The sequence below is a fragment of the Lynx rufus genome, unplaced genomic scaffold (genome assembly GCF_022079265.1).
Source record: "Lynx rufus isolate CCGP_SWC_20201006 ecotype Redwood Valley unplaced genomic scaffold, mLynRuf1.p SCAF_21, whole genome shotgun sequence".
In the NCBI taxonomy this organism is placed as follows: domain Eukaryota; kingdom Metazoa; phylum Chordata; class Mammalia; order Carnivora; family Felidae; genus Lynx; species Lynx rufus.
In genome coordinates this window covers 9,906,146-9,929,818 of record NW_025814836.1, presented here as the reverse complement: position 1 = coordinate 9,929,818, position 23,673 = coordinate 9,906,146, and the positions used below count along the sequence as shown (strand labels likewise).

General features: G+C 41.8%; 1 protein-coding gene across 1 annotated transcript in view; it reads right to left on the bottom strand.

Annotated features, from left to right (window-relative positions):
- The window catches only part of CERS3 (ceramide synthase 3), a 79,004-nt gene that overhangs the window by 12,689 nt on the left and 42,642 nt on the right, over nt 1-23,673 (bottom strand). The window contains exon 9 of the mRNA XM_047086855.1: nt 19,203-19,356. Within this exon, the coding sequence (XP_046942811.1) occupies nt 19,203-19,356 (154 nt within the window). The remainder of the gene's footprint in view (nt 1-19,202; nt 19,357-23,673) is intronic.

Here is a 23,673-nt window from a genome sequence, read left to right as displayed (position 1 = left end):
AAGATTGGGAAGCGCTGTATGGGGCTGAAAGAAATGTTTCAATAAGTAGCAACCTTGGAAGACTTCCTCCTAAGTACAGTTGCTTGAACTAGAGATGGGAAACTGTGTAGCTCAAACTTGGATGCTGTGATTCCAGGGGAGGGAAAGGTATGTGCGAAGGGCAGGAGGGGAGAATTAGCTGCTTCCAGGACATGAACGGTTCTGCTGCTTAGACCCAACATTCGACAAAGTTAAGAAGAGAAGAAATGACAAGACAGAAATGGTCACTAAGTGAATGAAAAGGAACCAAGAATGACTGCTTGGCATGGTCAACCCTACCATTATTCCCTTCCCAACCCAAACTGTACATGACCATGAAGGAATGGAAAGTTGGTAGTGTTATAAATGTATTCATTTTCACCCAGTTCCAACTGAAAAATAAGCTACAATCTTATTCTCTCCATTCATCAGAACTTTCCCAATGCAGTTGCCTGATTTCAAAAGGAAATGGCTGGCAACCATTTGGAATTATCATTTGAATAATTTTATTTATTTTTTTTATTTTTTTTATATATATGAAATTTATTGACAAATTGGTTTCCATACAACACCCAGTGCTCATCCCAAAAGGTGCCCTCCTCAATACCCATCACCCACCCTCCCCTCCCTCCCACCCCCCATCAACCCTCAGTTTGTTCTCAGTTTTTAACAGTCTCTTATGCTTTGGCTCTCTCCCACTCTAACCTCTTTTTTTTTTTTTCCTTCCCCTCCCCCATGGGTTCCTGTTAAGTTTCTCAGGATCCACATAAGAGTGAAACCATATGGTATCTGTCTTTCATTTGAATAATTTTAAACCACCAATATTTACATCTGAAGAAATGCTACCCAGCTAATTACACGGAGCTTGGCTTCTGAAGAACTAGCGAGTTTGGCTGTTCCGGCATAACCTACCTTCCCTCTGTATAGAATGACAATGGTAGGTGGGAAAGCAAGAAATACTTTGGGAACACCACCAACCACAAAGTGGAATCAGCCAAAAGAGAAAGAAGTTCATCCATCTATTCCAGGCACGTCAGCCTAGGCACTCTTGACATTGTGAGCCTGGCAATTCGTGGTGTGGGGACTGTTCTACTCATTTAGGATGGTTAGCAGTAAGTTTCTTTAGTTTCTTTCCACTAGATACAGCTATGACAATCAGAAATGTCTCCAGAGATTGTCAAATGTCTCTGGAGGGCAAAATCCCCACTGAGAACAACTGGCTCAAAAACTATTTCTTGAGCCCAGTGCATTGTGCAAGGCATCAAGGACATAATAGTCTTTGTTTTCAGATAACTTACAGTCTACTAGAAGAGCCAAATGCTAAGAGCTCAAACAAATAACAATAAATATAGAACTACACATTTATAAGTGTTACTATGAAGTAGAGTAAACCACCATGTGTAAATTAGGGATCTCACTTAGATGGGGTGACGTCAGGTAGCTGTGCCAGGGAAATGGAACTCGGAGGTTGTAACCTGAAGGGTAAGTAGGAGTGGTCAGGAAAGAGTGGGGTGAAGAACGTTTCAAGAAGAAATAGTATGTGCAAAGGTCCTGAGGTGGGGTAAAATCTTGTCACGTTTGAGGGATCAGAAAGGCCAATGCAGCTGAAGCATAGTGAGAAACTATGGAGCATGTCCTAAGATGAAGTCAGGGAGTGAGCATGGACCGGATTATCAATTTCAAAGATCACGGTCAGGAGGTATATTTTACTTCTAAGTCCAACCAGAAGCCATTGTGCAGCACCATCTGAGGTAGCAACGACCAAAACAGACAAGGCGTCTATACTCAGAAAACTCCTGCTCTAATGGGGGGAGCTGGTTGCTATATAACAGCATTCCTGATTGCTGTGTGGAAGGGGCTGGAAGGACTTCGGAGACACCAGAGGTAGAGGCTGTGCAGGCTGTGACTGTAGTCCAGGGGAGCAGTGGCACGGATTGGAGGGTTAGCACTGGAGATGCAGAAGGGGTGTTACTTAAGAAAGATCAGTGCCCAACGGCCCCCCGGTTTGGAAGGGACATTTAGGCTCATCTAATCTAGTTTCTGTTGACACATATACACTCCTGCTCATACATCTCCAATAACTACAGTAATTGTCCAAAAGGAGTCTGTGTACTTCCTTCAAACATCGGTCAGTTTTTCAAACATTTAAAGACAGTTAAATCCTCTTCAAGCTAAATATTCCAATTTCCTCCCACAGGTCCTCATATGACACAACATCAGAACCCCTCCCCGTGCTGTGTTATCTTAGAGAATATACTCCCATCTGTAGCCATCAGTCTGAGTTGTATTAATGTGTGTAACACAACCAGCACCACCCAAGTCATACACGACTTATCACTTTCATATCCACCAAAAAAAAAAAAAAAGTGGGAGAGGGGGCGTACAAGAAATGTAAATCAAACCCTGATATCTATACTTCTGGCTTTACTGTTTCGTGTAACTTTTTCTTATATTTTAAGATACTGGAATGTAAGATCTTTATCAATTAATCATGATTTCCCTGTTAATGAAGGTAACATCTGGCCCTGGCCTGTCTTCCTAAAAACTGATTGCAAGGATTACCAAGCAAAATAAACATTGACAATGAGGAAAAAATATACTAATGCTAATGAGATAAAATGCTCATTTCAAGTAAATGAATGATCTCTGCCATAGCATTTCCGTATACCTCTGGGAAAGACATCTGCAGCTATGGTTTCAATAAAATTGTAGAGCTGTGTTTTTGAAATGCCTTAAGGAAACTCTGGGCTTGGGAATCTGTGGTTCTACATTAATGTCAAAAGCCCAGGAGGTCATGAATGACTCATAATGTCCCACTGCTTTTTGAATGGCTCCACATCTAAATCCACAGTTGGCAATGAAACAAAGGACAATATAATAAGCATTTTATGCTGTTTTGAAAGCAAACTTTTCACTTCAACTGTATGAAAAGAAAAAGAGGTGCATTCAGTCAAAGAGTTCAATTTTCTGAACTACTACCCAAATACATTCCTTTTTGTTATATTAGTTCTTATGATCCAAAATGACAAGGTCACAGAAAAAAACAATTGGGTTTTTCTTTCTTTTTTTTTTTTTCCTCAAAGAGGCTGCATTAAATTTAAATTGGATTCTATCAAACCTAGCTACACAGGGACAGTTACTGTTAGTTACCTGGATCTGAATTTTCTAGACCAGGGCTTCTCAAACTTTAATAGGCATATAATCACCCAGAGTTCTTGATGAAGTACATGCTCTCATTCAGAAGTGGGACCTGAGATACTGCATTTCTGAGGGTTTTTTTTTTTTGTAAGTTTTCACTTATTTATTTTGAGGAAGGAGGAGCAGAGGAGAGAGGGAGAGAGAGAATCCCAAGCAGGCTCCACGATGCCGGCACAGAGCCTGATGCAGGGCTCGATCCCGTGAACTGTGAAATGATGACCTGAGCCAAAATCCAGAGTCAGACGCTTAACCGAATGAGCCAGCCAGGTTCCCCTGGTGAAGCTGCATTTCTAACCAGCTCTAGGTGATGCCCAGGCAGAGTCACCACTGTGGTTAGCAGGCTGTTTCTGAGGCCACAGACTCTCCCTAGATTGCTGCCCTCTGTGAAAAGAGGTGCAGCGAGTCACCTAAGGATTTTTCTAGTTGGAAAATTCCATGATTTTAAATAAGTTTTATTTATTTAGTATCTATATATCATGAGTCTTTAAAAAAAATTTTTAAGTGTATTTGTTTACTTAGAGACAGAAACAGCGTGAGCAGAGGAGGGGCAGAGATAGAGGGAGGGAGAGAGAATCCCAAGCAGGCTCTGCACCATTAGCTCAGAGCCTGGCATGGGACTTGAACTCACAAAACCATGAGGTCATGACCTGAACCAAAACTGAGGGTTGGACTTAACTGACTGAGCTACCCAGGCACCCCCTAAGATGAGTCTTTTTAATCCAGAAAGGCAATAAAAAATTACCAATATGTCTCACTTCCTATAATGGATGGCTGTTTACAAATAATTAGTCAATCATCTTATAAAATGAGTCAGGCCTTTAATTCTCCAGAGAAATGTACTACTTAAAGAATTCTGGGTTTCCACAAAGGAAATAATCTCCAAGTGTTTCAATAGTCTGAGTTTTCTTTTGTAAGAATGTTTTAGCATTGAACACCTATGTGACATGAAAGTCTGCTGCTCTTGTTAAAATTTGCAAGATAGGGGGCACCTGGGTGGCGCAGTCGGTTAAGCGTCCGACTTCAGCCAGGTCACGATCTCGCGGTCCGTGAGTTCGAGCCCCGCGTCAGGCTCTGGGCTGATGGCTCAGAGCCTGGAGCCTGTTTCCGATTCTGTGTCTCCCTCTCTCTCTGCCCCTCCCCCGTTCATGCTCTGTCTCTCTCTGTCCCAAAAATAAATAAACGTTGAAAAAAAAAATTTTAAATTTGCAAGATAGGAGTATTTGTTGAGGTCATGTCCACAAACTCCACACATGTGGGGGAGAAATGCAGCTATCTTTGGTTTTTAGAAAGTAGACAATAAATGGAGAGTCGTCCATGGACATCTGTCCACCAGTGGAGAAGACACACAGATACACACATACATGGACTTCTCGACTTTCTAGTGGCTCTCAACCTGAGAGGCAGATCAGAATCACTTATATCAGGGGAAGAAGTCAGTCAAAAATTCCAATGTCCAGGGCCCCCTGGGTGGCTTAGTTGGTTAAGCGTCTGACTCTTGGTTTCAGCTCAGGTCATGATATCACAGTTTGTGAGTTCAAGCCCTGCTTCGGGCTCTGTGCCAACAGCATGGAGCCTGCTTGGTTCTCCGTCTCCCTCTCTCTCTCTGCCCTTCCCCACTTGCTCTTTATCTCTCTCAAAAAAATAAGTAAATAAACATTTAAAAACTTCCAATGTCTGGGCCTTGTCTCATAAATCCTGATTTAAATGGTCTGAGTTAGGACCTGGCCATGAGTGTCCTTCTTTAAAGGCTCCACAGGTCATTCTGGTCAGGTGTAGTCAACATAGCTAATGTGTAAAAAGTTCATCTGAAATAAAAAGTGGAAATCCTAGGAGATCTTCTTGTCAGTGTGAGCAGTATACCTCACTCTGTATTTTCCCTAAATATAATCACAATCCTCACCTGATGAAAATATATATCAGGAAAAATAATAAAGACTTTCTTCATGAGACGGTTTATGTAGAATACTCCTGAATTCTTATAACAGACGTCCTAGAAAAAAGGTCCTCAGGAACATTTAAGCATCCATCACCAAATGTCCTCTTTTCCATTCTGTTTTTTTTTTAATTTTTTTACATTTATTTATTTTTGATAGACAGAGAGCATAAGTGGGGGAGGGGCAGAGAGAGAAGGAGACACAGAATCCGAAGCAAGCTCCAGGCTCTGAGCTATCAGCACAGAGCCCGATACGGGGCTCGAACTCACAAACTGCAAGATCATGACCTGAGCCAAAATCGAATACTTAACCGACTGAGCCACCTAGGGGCCCCTACTACTTTTCCATTCTTAAGCAAAACATTCAAATGATAAGCTTATTAAGCAAAGTGATGTTTAATAAGAAGGAATATAACTTCCATCACAAATCACCACCATCACCAGACAATCCCCAAATGGAGGAAATGTGACTTGGCCCATGTGAAAAAGACTTAGAGGTTTTAATCAATTTCAAGCTCACTATAAATTAACAATGTAATGTGATTATCAGCAACTCGAAGCAAAACTAGGCTGCATCGATGGAAGTAGAGTTTTCACAAAATGAGACATCAGACCTGCTTTTGTATTAGTCAGACCATGTGTAGAAACTGATGCTCATTTAAAGGAGAATCTGGATAAAATGAAATGAGAGAGGTAGGTGAAAAAGCTCAATAGCATACCTTGGGATGAGGTACAGTTTAAAGAATTGGAGATGTTTAAACATTTTTTTAAGTTTATTTATTTATTTTGAGAGAGAGAAAGTGAGAGGGAGAGAAAGAGAGAGAGTGGAGGAGATGCAGAGAGACGAGAGAGAGAGAGAATCCCAAGCAGGCTCCACACTGTCAGCACAGAGCCTGATGAAGGGCTTGATCTCACGAACCATGAGATCATGACCTGAACCAAAACTGAGAGTCAGACACTTAACTGACTGAGCCACCCAGTGCCCTAAAAGAATTGGAGATGTTCAACCCACAGAAGCAGAGCCACGCGGGTGATAGTAAGGCATATGGTTGATATCTAATGGCTACCATGCAGTTCTGTGCTGCTAAATGCAGCTTCCATACTGAGACATCATCAAGATTACATGTGAGAATGGAGGAAGAAGTCTATTATTAAAAACGTTTTAAGCACCTGTGTGCAAATGATTTACTTGAGGACTTCTAGGCTTGGAGAACAATCGTAGACTGATTCCACATTTCTCCCTCACTTTCCAAAAACAAATACAGCATCAAATGCCTTCAATTTTCCTGGGGAAGAGAGAACACTGTTTGGGTATCTATAAGAAGAAAAATATATATATATACAAATTCGAATGAGCTCCCTCAGCCCTCTAACTTGTGCTGGGAACATGGAGAGGGGAAGGTTGGAAGAATGAGCAGAATGGGTGTATTGACCTAGAAGAAGTGCAGACAAAATCACCTCCAGAAAGAGAAAGGGAAAGTATAAATGCACAGGCTGGGACCTGGTAGTTCATAGCCCTTATTAAAGAGAAGGAGCCCCAAAGTGTACCAGACAGGAAGTGTCACTCAGAGAAGCAGAGTTTGTTGGGGAGAATCAGGTATATAAAGAAGATGTGGTACTTGGAGATAAGCAATGAAGGGAAAAAACAAAAAATAAGGATGTCACAGAAGAGAAATAGAAATAAGACAATAGGTTGGGGGGCACCCGGGTGGCTCAGTCAGTTAAGTGTCACACTTTGGCCCAGGTCATGATCTCATGGTTTGTGAGTTTGAGCCTTGCATCACTTCAGATCCCCAGTTCCCCGCTCTCTATACCCCTCCCCAGCTTGTTCTCTCTCTCTCTCAAAAATAAATAAATACTAAATAATTAAAAAAAAATTTTTTTAAAGACAATAGGTTGGGTTTTATCCTCTATTTCTCACAAACTGAAAACTTCTTGAGTGGAAAAGGAAAGGTAGTGGGTACAGCCAGCATAGTATAATCAAGCATAACAGTATAATCGAGCATAACACCAGGGGCCCCATGAGAACAGATCACACATGATCTGTCTCAGATGCAGGAGGAGAGAAGTACAATGGCTATTCTAGAGCTGGGAGCTACAACATCCAATGTGGTAGCCATTTGCCACATGTGTCTTTTGAGCAATTGAGTTGTGGTCAGTCCAAATTGAGATGTGCTGTAAGTGTAAAATCCACACTGGATTTCAAAGACTTAACATGAAAAAAAAAAAAAGAATGAAAAAGGTCTCATTCCTAGTTTTTTGTATTGACTGCTGAATCACTGTATTAGCTGTAAATATGATTATAATCCTTCCCCGATTAAGATACACACCAGGCAAAATATACCACAGGCAAAATTGAAATGATAATATTTTGCTTATGTTGTGTTAAATATATTGCTAAAATTAATTTCACCTGTTTCTTATGGTTTTAAATGACACTACTAGAGAACTTAAAATTATATATGTGGCTCACATTATATTTTTATTGGACAGCATTGGCCTAGAGGGAAAGATCAGGAATAAAGAGGAGCTACCTAACAGTTATGCTCATTTGAAAATGAAACAGGCTATCTCAGGAAGTGTATAAACTATTGTTATTTAGAAAATAAAATACTGTGACAACTGCTTCTGGCCAGGATGGAAAAACAGGGAATAGATTATCCTAGCATGTTAAACAACTAGAAAGCTGGATAAAATATAAAAATAGTTTTTAGACACTGTTCAAGAAGTAGCTCAGGACTGTGATTCCTGAGAAAAGGAAAATGGAGGAGGGGAGCCGTTCGCCTGTCCCAGCATACCATCTTACCATTTCTAAGCTGAAGCACAGTGAAGAAACCAAACAGAGCCCCATGGTGCCACTGAGTTGAGGAAATAGAAATTGGAGTTCACCACCAGGCAGGTATTTGTGGGACAGAATTCTGGAGAGAAGGAAGATATGCAGAGAGAGAGCTCCAGAGATCTTTAGTGGAATTCCCTTCAGTCTTTGACTCAGCACTGACCAATGTGTGTATGTCAGGAAACTACCAAAGGCCAGGCAAAGAATCACCAGAAAAAAAGTTGAAAAACAACACCTGGAGCTCATACTGGGGAGGCAGTTTGTTGTCTGCTCAGCAGCCAGAGTGAAAAGAACCCTTTTTAAATTTTTTAAAAAAATTCTTCTTTCTTTTAATGTTTATTTACTTTTGCGAGAGAGACAGAGACAGAGACAGAGACAGAGCGCAAGTGGGAGAGGGGCAGAGAGAGAAAGACACACACACAGAATTGCAGACTCCAGGCTCTAAGCTGTCAGCACAGAGCCTGATGCAAGGCTTGAACCCATGAACCTCGAGCTCATGACCTGAACCTAAGCCAGATGCCTAACTGACTGAGCCACCCACTTGCTCCTTAATGTTTTTTTTATTTTAAAATTTTATTATTATTATTTTTTTATATAGAGAGAGGGAGTGTGAATGGAGAAGAGTGTTAGAAACAATTCCAAGCTGGCTCCACACTCAGTGTAGAGCCTGATGAGGGGATTGATCCCATGACTCTGGGATCATGACCTGAGCCGAAATCAAGAGTCAGACGCTTAACTGACTGAGCCACCCAGGTGCCCCAAAAAGAACTCTAAGTATATGGACATCAAGGAGAACACTAAGGACTTCACTGTTAATTAATAGCCATCGACCAATGGTTATTCTGGTTTCACACTAACAAAGCTTAAAAACAAGCCTTGAAAGCATCAAACTTATGACAACACCTTGACTGCATACAAAAACAAAACACAATAGTTGTACTACATACAAAAACACTATTTAAAGGCATACAACAAAATCCATCATCCAACAATGTAAAATTCAAAATGTCTCACATCTATATTAGTATATGTGCTGCTGAAGTGAGCACTGCCTGGCATCTAATGAAAAATTACCAGGCTTGCACAGAATTTGGAAAATATGGCACATAACCAAGACAAAATTCTATGAATAGAAACAGAACCAAGAATATCAGAGATGATGGAATTATCAAACAAAGATGTTAAAATGGCTTTTATAAATATGCTCCATATATTCAAGAAAGTAGAGAAAAACACAAACATAGTAAGAAAAAGGAGGATGCAAAAAAGACCAAAATATAATTTATAGAGATGAAAAATATGATATATGAAATTAAAAAACACACTAGATGGGAATAACTGTTGATCAGACACTACAAAAGAAAAACTGAAAGATTGTGAAGACATAGCAATAGTAATTAGTCAAAATGAAGCATAGAAGGGAAATAAAAAGACTGAAAATGAACAAAATATCATTGATTTCTCGGCCAATGAAATGGTCATGCAAGTGCCACAAGAACAGGACAACGGAAGGGATAACAGAAGAAATTTTGAAACATTTGTAGAAATCTAAGTTTGATGAGATCTGGAAACCCACAGGTTCAAGAAGCTCGACAAACTCCAAGCAGAATAAACATTAAAAAAAAAAAAATCTTATCAAGATACATCATGATCAAATTGCTGCAAACCAGTGCTAATGAGAACAATTTTAAAGCAGCCCCCCCCGCCCCCGCAACAAAGAGCATATTTGTTTAGAGGAACAAAGATAAAACAGACATCTCATCAGAAAGCATGTGAGGCAGAAGATAATAAAGCACCTTCTTTAAAGTAGTAAAAAGAAAAAGAAGAAGAAGATAAAGAAAACCCTGGTATCTTAAATCCAGTAAAAATATGAAGAGAGCCAAAAATGGTAAGAATAAAGGGAAATATTAAAAAAGTTAAAATTTTATCATTTTAGAAAATAATTAAATGTTCAAAACAAAAAATAGCAACATAATATGGCATTTGTAGTAATGTGTAATTAATATTTATATGTAGATGTATATTTTCATATATAAACATATGACATTTATTATATATTATTAAAATGCATGACGACAACAGCACAAAGCACAGGAGTAAATAAATAATGCAATAAAATGAAGCCTTTGAAACTTCTATAAAAAATACCATGTGCTGGGGGAAGAAAACATGATGCACCTCTACAGAAAGGGAAATGGACATATGTACCAATAGGTGGTGGTTCTCAAACAGGATGAGAACATCTGGCAACATCTGGAGACATTTCAAGTTGCCACAACTAGGGATGGGATTGCTACCAGCATCTGGCAGGGAGAGGCCAGGGGTGCTGCTAACCACCGTACAGTCCCCAGGATGGCCCCCATGACAAAGAATCATCTGGTTCCAGGGGTCACCAGTGCTACTGTGGAGAAACCCTGAGACAGATGCAGACCTGCCAATTGCAGAGATGCTTCCAGAACACATATCACTCCTGGGGAGGAATGCAAGTGTGAGTGCCAGGACTGCCTGTAGAAAGTGGGAGCTGGGAGGGCCACCTTCTCCAGGGGTGACGGGGCACAAGTGGAGGAGACATGCAGAGCCACCAGACCTGCCACCTCCAGTGCCTGGCACCCGACACATTTCTAAAGGCTCTCAGAAAGGCCCGGCCTGACTCCAAACCCCACAGGGCAGTGTCCGGGGGCTCAGCCTCCTGCAGCCTCCCCACCTTCCCTCTCCAGAAACCTGTGAGTGTCCCTTTCTCACCAGACACTTCAGCAAACTGTTTCAGTGCCTCCTGGATGGCCTTCTTGGTGACTGATCTTCCACAGCTCAGAAAGGACTTTTGCATGAGAGAAACAAGTGTCTTGCGAGTGAGGGGTGGGGGACAGGAAGTAACTGGAAATGACTGACTAGGAAACCATGGAATGCTTACTGCAATGGTTATAATCAAAGATTTCTCTGTCCCTTGAAGTTTAGAGAGCCATCTCATTCATGTTGGCATTTTATCCTGTAAATTAGGTTGGGCAGTTATCACTCCCAATGAGAAAACAGAAGGTAAAATAATAAATAAATGACTTTTCCAAGGCCTCACTTCTACGTGTTTGGAGCCCATGCTCTCGGATGCCTAGTCTGCCTATAGAGGTACACGAAGTCCTCTTTGTGGGGACTGCTGTTGGGTTCGGGATGGGGCAGGAAGAGGTGGGAGGCCCTCAGAACCATGGTTCTAAACCCCCAGCCCTGGGGGCTCTAGGAATGTCCTTCTCTGGTATTATCCTTGGTTGAAGAGAGTTGCCTTGTCCGGAGTTAAGCTCCCTCTCCACAGGGCAGCCCACGTTTAGCGATAGGTTAATGTCAGGAGACAGAGGTCCAGCCTCTTTGCCACAACTGGACATCTCTGGAAGGCCACCCAGCTCTAGGGTTTTCTCTAAAGTTGGCTGAGGCCTTTGCTGTAACAGCACCACCTCTGCTTAGTTCAGCTCCCTTCATCCCCTCACGGGTGTGGAGTCCCACAGCACCCCTGAAATCCCCCTCTATGTGCACATGTGTGCATGGTCTCACACACACACACACACACACACACACACACACACACGCAACTGAGTAGGGGAAGCAAGAATGGTACAGAATGTAGGCAGTTTGTTTCCATCTCCTCTACACCTTCGCTGACCTTTGCCCTTACCTGTTACTCTCTTCTGGACAGTCAGGAGCCCAGGGTCATCCCAGAGCCTGGACTTTCCACACATTCTTCATATCATCTTGCGCCCAGAGAAGTGGGTAAAGGAGATTTCTGAGGGGATGTGCATGTAAATTTAGAGGCTCCTACCAAATCATGACATAAGTAGTCACCCATTATATCTCCTATAGGATCAGCTCTGACTTTAGCCTGTGACCCCACCATGGCTGGGCCTTGGTGGAATGCTCTAGAGATTTGATTGGTGGTCCCAAATCCAACCATGGAGTGAGAACAACCAACCCCATTCCCTTGAAAGACACGACCATCATCTCCGGAAATTCTAAAAATGTTACAGAAGTGTACATACAAGCCCAAGTCTCTTGGAACAACACTGAGGCTGAGGTCTGATTGAAATGAAAGTCTCAGAGCTGGCATGCAAAATGGGCTGTGGGACCACAGGAAGAGTGTGTGTGTCCAGTGATGCTCTCTTTAGGATTTCCAGAGTCCACCGTATGTGGCAAGCAGACACAATTTGCAGAAAATAGCCCCCACTGAGAGTCCAGGGTCCCATGGATGGCACACCTGTTATGCCCCAAACAGAACATAGATAAAGGCATCATGATGCTAAGGCCCATGTGATACATCAAAATGAAAATGTTGTACAAATTAATTTATTTTACCCATTATCTATATACTGAATGAATCTTCGGGAGTAAGGTTTCTTTTGTGTTACATAAAGCTCTCTTCTGAGACTTATGTGGTGGGGGAGGGATGGGGACCGCAGGGAGGGTGTGACCGCAGAGATTTGTGGGATATTAACAGAAACAGTGCATCTCTCCCCCTACCCCTGTTTTTACCAGGCTCTCTGGCCCAAGAGCCCATTAATAGCACTTTCACATCCTGGTGTGAATGTGTAGATTTATTAACAAGCCATAAATTGTTCCTGTCTCCTTGTCTAGGCTGATGGAAACAGAAACTCAAGTTCCAGGGGTGCCTGGTGGTGCAGTCAGTTAAGCATCTGACTCTTGATCTCGGCTCAGGTCATGATCTCGGGGTTTGTGAGTTTGAGCCCTGTGTTTGTGAGTCTGCGCTGACAGCATGGAGCCTGCTTGGGATTCTCTCTCCCCTTCTCTCTTCCCCTCCTCCACTTGTGCTTTCTCTCTCTCTCTCAAAATAAACACATAAACTAAAAATAAAAAAGGAGAAACTCAAGTCCCATATAAGATATCTCTGTGTGTACATGTGTCAGTGGGCATGTGCATGCGGCTACTTCTCTACTAATTAAATGGAGTATCTGTTCTTCTCAGGAATATATAAAATTCAATTCCATTTTCGTGAAATGGTTTTTAAAATCAGGTATGAAAGCTGTCAGAGCATCTTTTGTCTCTTCTTATTTAGATCTTCCCCTGTCCCTCACCTCCTTTTCAACTTCAGCAAGATATGATCAGTGGTTCAAGGAAACATCAGGGGTCATATTTAGGACAGGGAAAGAAAGGCAGGATTTGAGTGCCTACTGCCATCCTAGGTGCTCTGGCTATGCCCTGGCATCTGTTCCGAGGCCTCCTAGTCCAGGGCGAAGCAACAGGAATCCTGCTGGAGGCAGGGAGCTGGCAAGAGGCGGGTTTGCTCACAGGCCTCGCAGGATACATTTCCCTTCTGTGATTATCTTAGAGCCATGATGGTTGCCTGTTCTACTCTGATTTCTTTAAACAATTCCACACTTTCAAGTTTCTAAAAACTCAAATTTATGATTGTTTCAAGCCACAGAATCCCCTAATGGGGATAGCCCTAGGGAGATTTTCTAAAGAGCATTCTCTATGAAGAGCAGGAATTCATGGATTACTGGCAAGGAGACAATGACAAGTGAGCAAAGTCATGATAAGACTATGAGGTTTGTAGTAAAAGAATGTAGAGAAGAGCATGCTGTGTAACTTCAATTATATAAGGTTTAAGAAAGTTAAAACTAGTCTATGGGGACAGAAATAAGAACAGTGGTTTCTGGGGAGCCTGGGTGGCTCAGTCAGTTGAGTGTCCGACTCTTGATTTCAGCTCAGGTCATGATCCCAGAGTCCTGGGATCGAACTCTGTGTCAGGCTCCGAGCTGAGCACAGAGTCTGCTTGGGATTCTCTCTCTCTCTCTCTCTCCCTCTCTCTCTCTCTCTCTCTCTCTCTCAAAGTAAACAGTGTCTGCCAATGTGGGAATTGGTGATGACCAGAAGTAGGCGCTAAGAACGTTAGAGGGTCAAGGAAATGTTCTAAATCTTTCTTTTTTATTATTTTTTTGACGTTTATTTATTTTTGAAGGAGAGAAAGACAGAGCATGAATGGGGGAGGAGCAGAGAGAGAGGGAGACACAGAATTCAAGGAGGCTCCAGGCTCTGAGCTGTCAGCCCAGAGCCTCGAACCAGGAGATCATGATCCGAACCAAAGTTGGACGCTCAACCAACTGAGCCACCCAGGTGCCCCAAATGTTCTACATCTTAATAGAGTATTGGCCGCTTGGTCTATACATTTACTAAAACTCACCAAACAATAAACAAAAAGACAATGAAATTTGTGAGGACTGAGTGTACATCCACTGAATGCACATGCAGGGAAACACATATAAACACACACATATTAAATACATATCACTCATGTTAGGAGGACGTACGTTCACAAACACAGAGCTGCTGCAGAGGCAGGAGAGCACAGCACATGAGCAACATGGGCTGTGAAGTCTCAAGCTTTGCAGGCATGAACCCCAGTCCCGTGTGACCTTGGGTAAGTCATGTAACTTCGTCACTCACCCCCCTCTCTTCCTCTAGGAAACACAGAGCACAGTTTGATGTGCAAGGGAGTGGTACACTGCAGTACAGTGGGAGGGACTTGAGGAGGGGGGTCATGGTGTCCTGGTGGATGCGTAGTGGTCTCTCCCAGTTCTGCAAGTCTATTTCATGGCTCGGCTGAATGTAGTGTGTGGAAGAAGATTCAAATTTGAAATTCCTTAAGCCAAGCAACTTTGCATGGTTACTTTTTACAAGTTTATAAACTCTACTGTTGCTTCTTCAATAGATTGTTGTGGGGTTTTTTGAATGTTTTTTAGTGTTTATTTATTTTTGAGAGAGAGAGAAAGAGAGGGAGCATGTGTGCGCGTGTACATGCGAGGAGGGGAGGGGAAGATAGAGAAGGAGAGAGAGAGAATCCCGAGCAGGTTTCGTGCTGCCAGTACAGAACCTGATGCAGGGCTTGAACTCGAGAACCATGAGATCATGGCCTGAGCCAAAGTCGGACACTTAACCAACAGAGCCACTCAGGTGCCCCCAATAGATTGGTAAAGTAGTTAATCTATATAAATACTTGGAACTATGGAAATGTAAACTGATAGCATTTTTATAATACGCTATTTTAACCGCCAGCCTTTGTGATATTTTACCTCTTGTCCAGCAAAGGGCAGGTTTTACATCCACTGCTAACTACCACGAAAAGAGACCTAGAGGTTTCCTAGATGTTACAAATTTTGTATTTCTTCCCCAACATGCTGATATCGGAGTGTGTCAAAAAGGATCATCAGAATGTGAGTCCCGAAAGTTGTCTGGCAGAAGACGGCTTAGCAAGGGCTCATGGGAGCCCTTGGACTGACGCCTGACTCAGCTGCGGCATTATCTAAGCGGAAGGGAGGGAGGGCTTGACTGACAGCCAAGTGCCAGGCTACCTGGAAGTCACAGGCTCTCCATGACTTGGCACAAAGAACCTGAGTTAATAGTAATAATGGTAATGACAATGGTAGCTGACATTATCATGTGCTTGCCATGTGCCAGATGCCGTTCTAAGGGCTTTATACTACAAGGCAGGTGTTAATATCACCACCTCCATTTTATAGGTGGAGAAACTCAGGCAATCGATGGAAGTAATATCCCTAAGATCACACAGCCAGCAAATGAGAAAGCAGAGATTTGAATCTACACAGAGCCTGCTTCACAAGGAAGTGATTTGAAACTAAAAAAGTAAATACAAAACATGTTCTTATGTTTTCAGAACGTTCAAGCACAAGTTAAAGGATTCGTGCTGGGTTTTATTCTATTATCTTGATGACTCAAGTTGTTTTATGGACTATTTTTTTACCCCCTACAAGTATTTTAAATTAATTTTCTGGTTATTTCAAAGCAACAATAATTAGAAAAGGCAGAGTATTACACGTTAAGAGACCCACGTTCTAGTCTCAGCTTTGCCATAAACTTACTGTGTGACTTTGGTCGAGGCCTCAGTTTCCCCTATTTCTGAGAGGGTTCCTTTCTTTAACTAAAAGAGTTCACCGCGCATAAAGTGTCATCTCTGAACTGAAGAGACGCTGCCTGTCCGGAGCAGATGGCTGGGGCAGGTTGCCAGAGGCCAGTTGCCCTGTCCTGGCTGTGACGGCTGCATGCAATGCTCCTCCCTCTGCATTTTGGCTGTGCACCAGCCTAAGATGTCAGAGAGACATGCTTGAGTTGGCCAGCACCCAGTGTGATATTTAGAAAGAAGAAAATAAAACCAGAAGGATGATCAAATTCTCTGAAGTAATATTAAACGAAAGCATGCCACCCTCCTTCCAATTTCCTCTGAAAGCACTTCTCGTGTTTGCAAAGAGAATGACAAGATGGATGTATCAGCCCGTCATACTTCCCAATGTGATGTGTGGGTTAGTAGTTCCTCACAAACCCCCCCCAGTTTAGAGGAACCACTTCGGTTCCTCTGTTGTTTTAAGGTCTTCAACAACAGGAGCAAACGGTAGAAGGTTTTCATTCGTCATACACGTGCAGTGACCCTACTATTTAGGGAAAATAAGGTATGGATATTTCCAAAATTGCTATTTTTAGGATGTGTAATCACTTTTGTCTTGCCAGCCTACCAGGCAAATCCGTGGAGGCCATAAAAAGGTTAATAAACAATTTTGTGACTTTCCACGCCCGTGTGGTTTGTTCGTTTGCATATTCAAAACTACTCATTAAGGGCCTGGAAGCTTAAAAAGACAAATTCCCAACCTCTGTTATAAGATTTGAAAGACGTTTTAAGAGGCCTGAGAACTTCTGCAATTCCCTTTTTTAAATATCCAAGAATTAGTCACCTTAGTAACAACTGAGTTGTACATTAAATGCTAACTACGTATTAAATAGAGTTGAAAACTGGCTTGTTAGTTGTTCCTCTAAGAATGTCAACTCCCACCTTTATCTGTCTCTTCCCCCTTTGCAATGCAACTGTGCCTTCAAATGGCATTCTTTAAAAGGCACTTTACGGCTTTGGAGGAATAAGCTGATTTCACAGCCAGTTTTGCCACCGCTATGGAAAACAGAGTGTGCATGCAAGCCAGCTGAAGTCATAAGAACTTCAGGGATTAGGGCTGCGGGGGCCTCCACTACTGCTGTCAAAACGCAATTGGAAACAGCTTTTCCAAAGTACAGCATGAGAAATCGGGAATTCCTGTCCACGGCTCCCCAACGCACTGGGTTTTTAATCAGGCCTGGTACAACACATTAGAGGTCAGAAATATGAAAAATTATGCTGAAACCAAACAAGAGTACCTTCTGGTCTCCAAGTTTTGTTCTGCTTGGATCCCTTCCAGGCCTGTAATTATTGTCACTCACCAGCCATTAAGGGAACCCTTTCTGCCTAGGGACGGGCGCTCCAGGAAGGCTTGACTCAGTGGTGGGACAGGCTCAGTTCAGTGGCCTGCCTTCCTTCCAGCCCCTGGATGTGCAAATTGTCTAAATACTCAACTTCTTAACCTTATCTCAGTCCCTTTAACTTTATCAGTCGCTCAGAGGTAAAATAACTTTTGCAGAGGTCAGGGGAAAACTATTTAGAATATTAATAAACTAGAATCTTTGGGTGAAAGTTTGTTTGTTTGTTTGTTTGTTTGTTTGTTTGTTTTTTCCTGGGCATTCCTACTTAAGGGAAAGAGTCCACTCTCAAGAAAACAAGTTCAAGTCAGTAATTTATTTAAACAAACAAACACTACTTTCAGAATCTGGTTTGAGATTAATCCAGATGCAATTTCCTATACCTCTGTCTAGATCTAGAAGCTAAGAGATGGTAGAAAACCCAGAGGTCGATTATCGCAATGTCCATTTCATTTGTCAACTCTTCAATAATCTTTGAGGCACATTTACTAAAATAGGAAAACAAATTAATTGAATGGTTGATCAAAATGTGAGCTTATCAGATAAATTGACAGGATACCAGTTACATTACAAGCCACTCCCTCTGATGATACAGTGTCATACTACACATGAATGGTGACACCAAAAATGGGCCCACTGTAACTTCCACCTTGAAAGATCCTTAATTAAAACTCCCTTAAAAGTATGATTTCCAGGGGCACTTGGGTGGCTGAATCTTAAGTGTCTGACTCTTGATTTTGGTTCAGGTCATGATCTCACGGTTTGTGAGATCAAGCCCCACATCTGGCTCTGCATAGACAGCACAGAGCCTGCTTGAGATTTTCTCTCTGCCCCTCTCCTGCTCTCTCTCCCTCAAAATAAATAAATAAATAAACTTTTTTTTAAAAAAAGTATGATTTCCAGACAAAGAAGGAACTATGATTTTATTTTATTTATTTATTCTTTTACTTGCCTTAAAGGCTCAAGTCAAATTCTGTTTATTCGATAAAACTTTCCCTGGATCCCCCCCTGGAGTCAACTAGTTTCTGTCTTCCACAATATAGGTGGTCACTAGTAGGTAAACATTCCCCCCACCCCAGATGCTGGGTTGTTTCCCCAAAGGCAGTAATCATATCTTACTCATTTTTGAAGCCTTCCCCACCCCTGTTCTAGGATTAAATCCCAGAACTGAATTCAAAACAAACAAACAAAAACTTCTATTGTCTAAAATGTATTATTAATTTGTTATTACTTAGAGAAGAAGCTGTTTTCAGAGAAAAAGCATAGCCAAATGAGAGACAATATTTCAGATGTAGGAGAAAGCTCAGAGGGAGAGCATTATGTGCAAATTGAGTGTTCAGTGAAGGTAACCATAAGGCTGTGAAACACTACTCAACTTTCACAATAAAGCTTACCCCAAACCAGACCAAATTTAGACTTATTAGGACATTCTTTAAAATGCAACAACCAAGGGGCACTTGGGTGGCTCAGTTGGTTGAGGGTTTGACTCTTGATTTCTGCTCGGGTCATAGTCCCAATGCCGTGGGATTGAGCCCCGCATCGGGCTCTGCACTGAGTGTGGAGCCTGCTTGGGATTCTTTCTCCCTCTCTCTCCCTCTGCCCCTCTCCCCTGTTCATGCTTGTGCTCTCTCAAATAAATAAAAATAAAAATAAATTAATAAGCAGCAATCAATATTTGGATAAAAGTTTTATAAAAATTACTTGTCTTCTAATAAAAGCAATTTTTTAAAAGCACCTTAGAGACCTACTTAATGGAAAAGATAGTTACCTTTTAGATACATTTTAATCAATAATGATCAAATCAAGAAAATATAAAGAATTCTGGTTAACTATTAATTAAATAGAAAGTTCCACCACCTGGGCCTCACCTTCAATCTAGCAATGAAATCCACTCGTTAAGAACAGTAAGACTCAGACAGCCCTTACCTTCATGAATATACATCTTTTGAGCATCTTCAGGATGAAGTAACACCAGTAGAGGTGAAGGGCTTGCAGGACCATGAGCTGGAGGTTGAGGAAGATGTATGAAAAAAAAGGCTCAAGGTAGTGCAGAGGAAGGATCAGCGTGCAATATAAAATCCTAAAAAAAAACAGAGAAGAGTATTTCATTAAAAAGCACTTGTGAATTTTCAGTGAGAAAACAAATACTTTTTCTCCCAAGGCATACAACATTTAATTCATTTCTAACCACGTCCAGGAAATCCTCAAGGGAAAACAGTATACTAACATTACCTTTTATATCACTGGCGAGCCACACACACAAAAATACAGTCTGCCTCTTGGGAGAAAAGTTAAAGCAAATGGAATTTTTACTGTCACACTGCCTCCACTCCAAAGTTTCTGTACCTGGGTTTCCTCTTTGCAAACAGAAGAGCATACAGAACCCTACTAGGCTTCCCGGGATTTGTAGAACAAATAGGATAATGCATGTTTACATGGAGTTATAATTGCCTTATAACACAATCTCATTTATTTGACAGCAAAGGTGAATGGGGGATTTTATGAAAGTAAATTTTCCAATAAGAGAGGCTCTTAAAGAAGCAATGATTCTATTACTTCCACTTTCTGAAGTGAACTGCATACTTTATTGATTTCATGAACAGACTCCAGGACATCATTGGAACTGCCCTTGATGACCCAGAATGCACAGTGCCTTCAGATATAACTACAGTGTGAAGGGCTACCTGTTTCCTTCCCAAACTTCATACACTACCATGATCTTAGAGTTTCTGGATAGGTTGACTTGTAAGTATATTATTCTAATTATAAAAATAATCTAAGGGCATCTGAGTGGTTCAGTTAGTTAAACATCTGAATTCGGCTCAGGTCATGATATCATGGTTCGTGAGTTCAAGCCCTGCATCAGGCTCTCTGCTTTCAGCACAGAGCCAGCTTCAGATCCTCTGCTCCCCCCCTCTCGGCCCCTCCCCCACTTGTTCTCTCTCTCCCTCTCTCTTGGTCTCTTTCTCTCTCTCAAAACAAATAAATTTTAAAAAATCTATTCATGAGGCATCTAGTTGGCTCAGCCAGTTAGGTATGCAACTCCTGATTTCGGCTCAGGTCATGAACTTGCAGTTCATGAGTTCAAGACCCAGGTCAGGCTCTGGACTGACAGCTCAGAGCCTGGAGCCTGCTTCGGATTCTGTGTCTCCCTCTCTCTCTGTTCCTCCTCCTGATTTTCCTCTGTCTCTCTCAAAAACAAACAAACAAAAAAACAAATAAAAAAAAGTAATTAAATGAACTCTAAACTCTGTATAACAAAGATAATAGCCATTTGTCCATTTTATGTATGCCAATCATTTTTAGACACTTAGGAATTATAGAAAAATATAAAGAGGTTAAGTAAAAGTCACCTAAAATCTCACAACTCACAGGTAACCCAGTACATTTTGGTAAACGTAACTGAAGTCATTGCTCCTAAAAATACATTCTTTAAGTCTCTAAGTCTTTTTTCCCCTTCCTCATCATCACATAATTTTATACAACAGAAACACACTTTGCATGTGATTTTTAAAAATTTTTTTTAATGTTTATTTATTTTTGAGACAGAGACAAAGCATGAACGGGGGAGGGTCAGAGAGAGAGGGAGACACAGAATCAGAAGCAGGCTCCAGGCTCTGAGCTGTCAGCACAGAGCCCGACGCAGGGCTCAAACCCACAAACCGCGAGATCATGACCTGAGCCAAAGTAGGACGCGTAACCGACTGAGCCACCCAGGCGCCCCTGCATGTGATTTTGTATCCTGCTTTTATGACTAAATAATATGATACAGGGAGATTTCCATGTCAATGACTCTATCTATATATCAGGGATCAGCAAACATTTTTGTAAAAGGACAGATAATAAATAATTTAGGCCTCTGGGCCATTTGGTTACGGTTACTACTCAACTCTGCCACTGTAGTGTGAAAGCAGCCGTAGAGATACATCAACTAGTGGGTGTGGCTGTGGGCCAATAAAACTTTATTAACAAAAATAGTCAGTGGGCTGGATTTGGCCTGTGAGCCAGAGTTTCCCAACCCCTACTATATGCCATCCTCTAAACAGCTGCACAGAAATCTATTTACAGATATCATAATTTATCTAGTCCCTTATTGATAGCTATTTGTTTCCAAAGTTTCATTACATTATAGAGAATACTGTAAGAGTTACTTGTAAAGATATTTTGATAGAACCGTTTGATTATTAGAATGGCTAAAATCCTTAATCAGAAAGTATACTCATTTTACATTTTAGAATACGTTACAGGACTGCTTTCAGCAAGACCATACCAGTTTATAGTCTTGCATTCAATGTATGAGGGCACCTGCTTCCTTAGATCTTGAGCAACATTGTACTCTGTCAGCCTCTACCTAAAAGAACATCACATTGTTTATAGTTACATTTGTATTTCTTGTGAAATGAATATACGTGTGTGTATATATATTTATATTTTATTTGGTTACTTTGATTTATACATTGGTGAGCTGCTTCTTCATGGTATCTGTCCATTTTTCTATTGGGGTGTTTACTTTTTCTGTTGACTCATAAATGTTCTTTACATATCAAGCACAACATTATTTTTAAAATCATATTAAGTATCATCACATAGTCTCATTCTTTCAACCTTGTTTATTTTTGGGGGGGCGGGGGGGCAAATCAGCTTCTAAAATATTTTTGTAACCAAATTTATCAATTTTTGCCTTTATAGGTAGCCTCCGTGTTACACTTTAAAAGGCCTTTCTCACCTCCATCATTATAAACTATATTTTCCCGTATGTTCTTTTTTTTTTTTAATTTTTAATGTTTATTTTTGAGACAGAGACAGAGCATGAGTGGGGGAGGGACAGAGAGAGAGGGAGACACAGAATCCGAAGCAGGCTCCAGGCTCTAAGCTGTTAGCACAGAGCCCAACGTGGGGCTTGAACTCACAGACTGGGAGCTCATGACCTGAGCTGAAGTCGGACACTTAACTGACTGAGCCACCCAGGCACCCCTCCTATATGGTCTTAACATAACCAGCTCTACCACTTAAAATCCTGGTTCTATGTAACTTTGATCCACTTCTCTGTGCATTTTCTCAATTGTAAAATGGAAGCAATGATTATCTACTTTATTCATTCAATAAATATTTATTGAGCACCTACCAAAGTGCTACTTGGCACTTCATAGGAGCCAGGAATGTTGCAATGAATAAAACAGACCCAAATCCCTGAAGTGCTAAGGCTCACATTCTGGGGCCTGCATTCACAGGGATTTCAGGAAAGAATGTACAGAAAGCCTCTTTGTCATTCTGGTTTGCTGGATCTTTGGGGAATTGTGTGCCTTTTTCTGTACTCTCTCAGCCTAGAATGTCCTCACCTGTTCCCTTTTATTTTTTTAATTTTTTAAAATGTTTTATTTATTTTTGAGACAGAGAGAGACAGAGACAGAGAGAGAGAGAGAGAGAGAGAGAAAGCAGGGGAGGAGCAGAGAGAGAGGGAGACACAGAATCTGAAACAGGCTCCAGGCTCCAAGCTGTCAGCACAGAGCTTGACTCGGGGTTCGAATGGTGACCTGAGCCGAATCATGACCTGAGCCGAAGTCAGATTCTTAACTGACTGAACCACCCAGGCGCCCCGCCCTTCCCATCTTCAGCTAAAACTCTTTTCACCCATCAAAGCAAGCACGGGAGCCTCTGTAACAAGTCTCGGTGCTGTTCTGATCACCTCTGAATGTATAGTATTTCTCTAGGCTCCCCCACTACCTCCTCCTTTAGAGCGTTCGGCCTGATTCATTCAACCTGCCTTGTACTAATAGATGCTTGTACGTCTTCATCTCTGTGCCCTCCCTTCACCTGTTCCAGGGGCTTGCTCCTTACTAGGTCCCCGCTAGGGATTTGTCAGTATCAAAAACAGTAAAGGAAACTACTCAAAAGCATCCACTTTACAGATTCTACCAGGGAATGTGAATAATGCAGTTACTCATTGTGATCCGTGCAAAGGAAAGAAAAAGGGTTCTGACTGACCTGCGATTTCCCTATTTCTCTATTCTTAAAGGGAAGACACAGAAAAGAGGGTTCTGGTTGGAAGGAACCACATGTACAGGGCCCTCGGGTGGGAGGCATCATGGAAAAGTCAAGGGCTAAAACAAGACCGGTGCAGCTTAAGGGAGAGGACCGTTAGAGGGGGGCGGTGTGAGATGCCAGTGGAGAGGTGAATGGAGCCATCTCATGTTGGCCTTGCATGTCATGGCATCAGGAAGCTTTGCTGGATGTAGAAAGGCGAGTGATACGCTAGGACTAAACTCAGCAGAGCAGGATTCCCGGACTGAGGCCATTCCGGGGCTGTTTTCTTGCCTCATAACCTGAGCACATGTCACTGAGCTTCCTGGTCCTGGGACAGGGTGGAAGTCACCCCCTACCCCTGTGACAGGGAGGC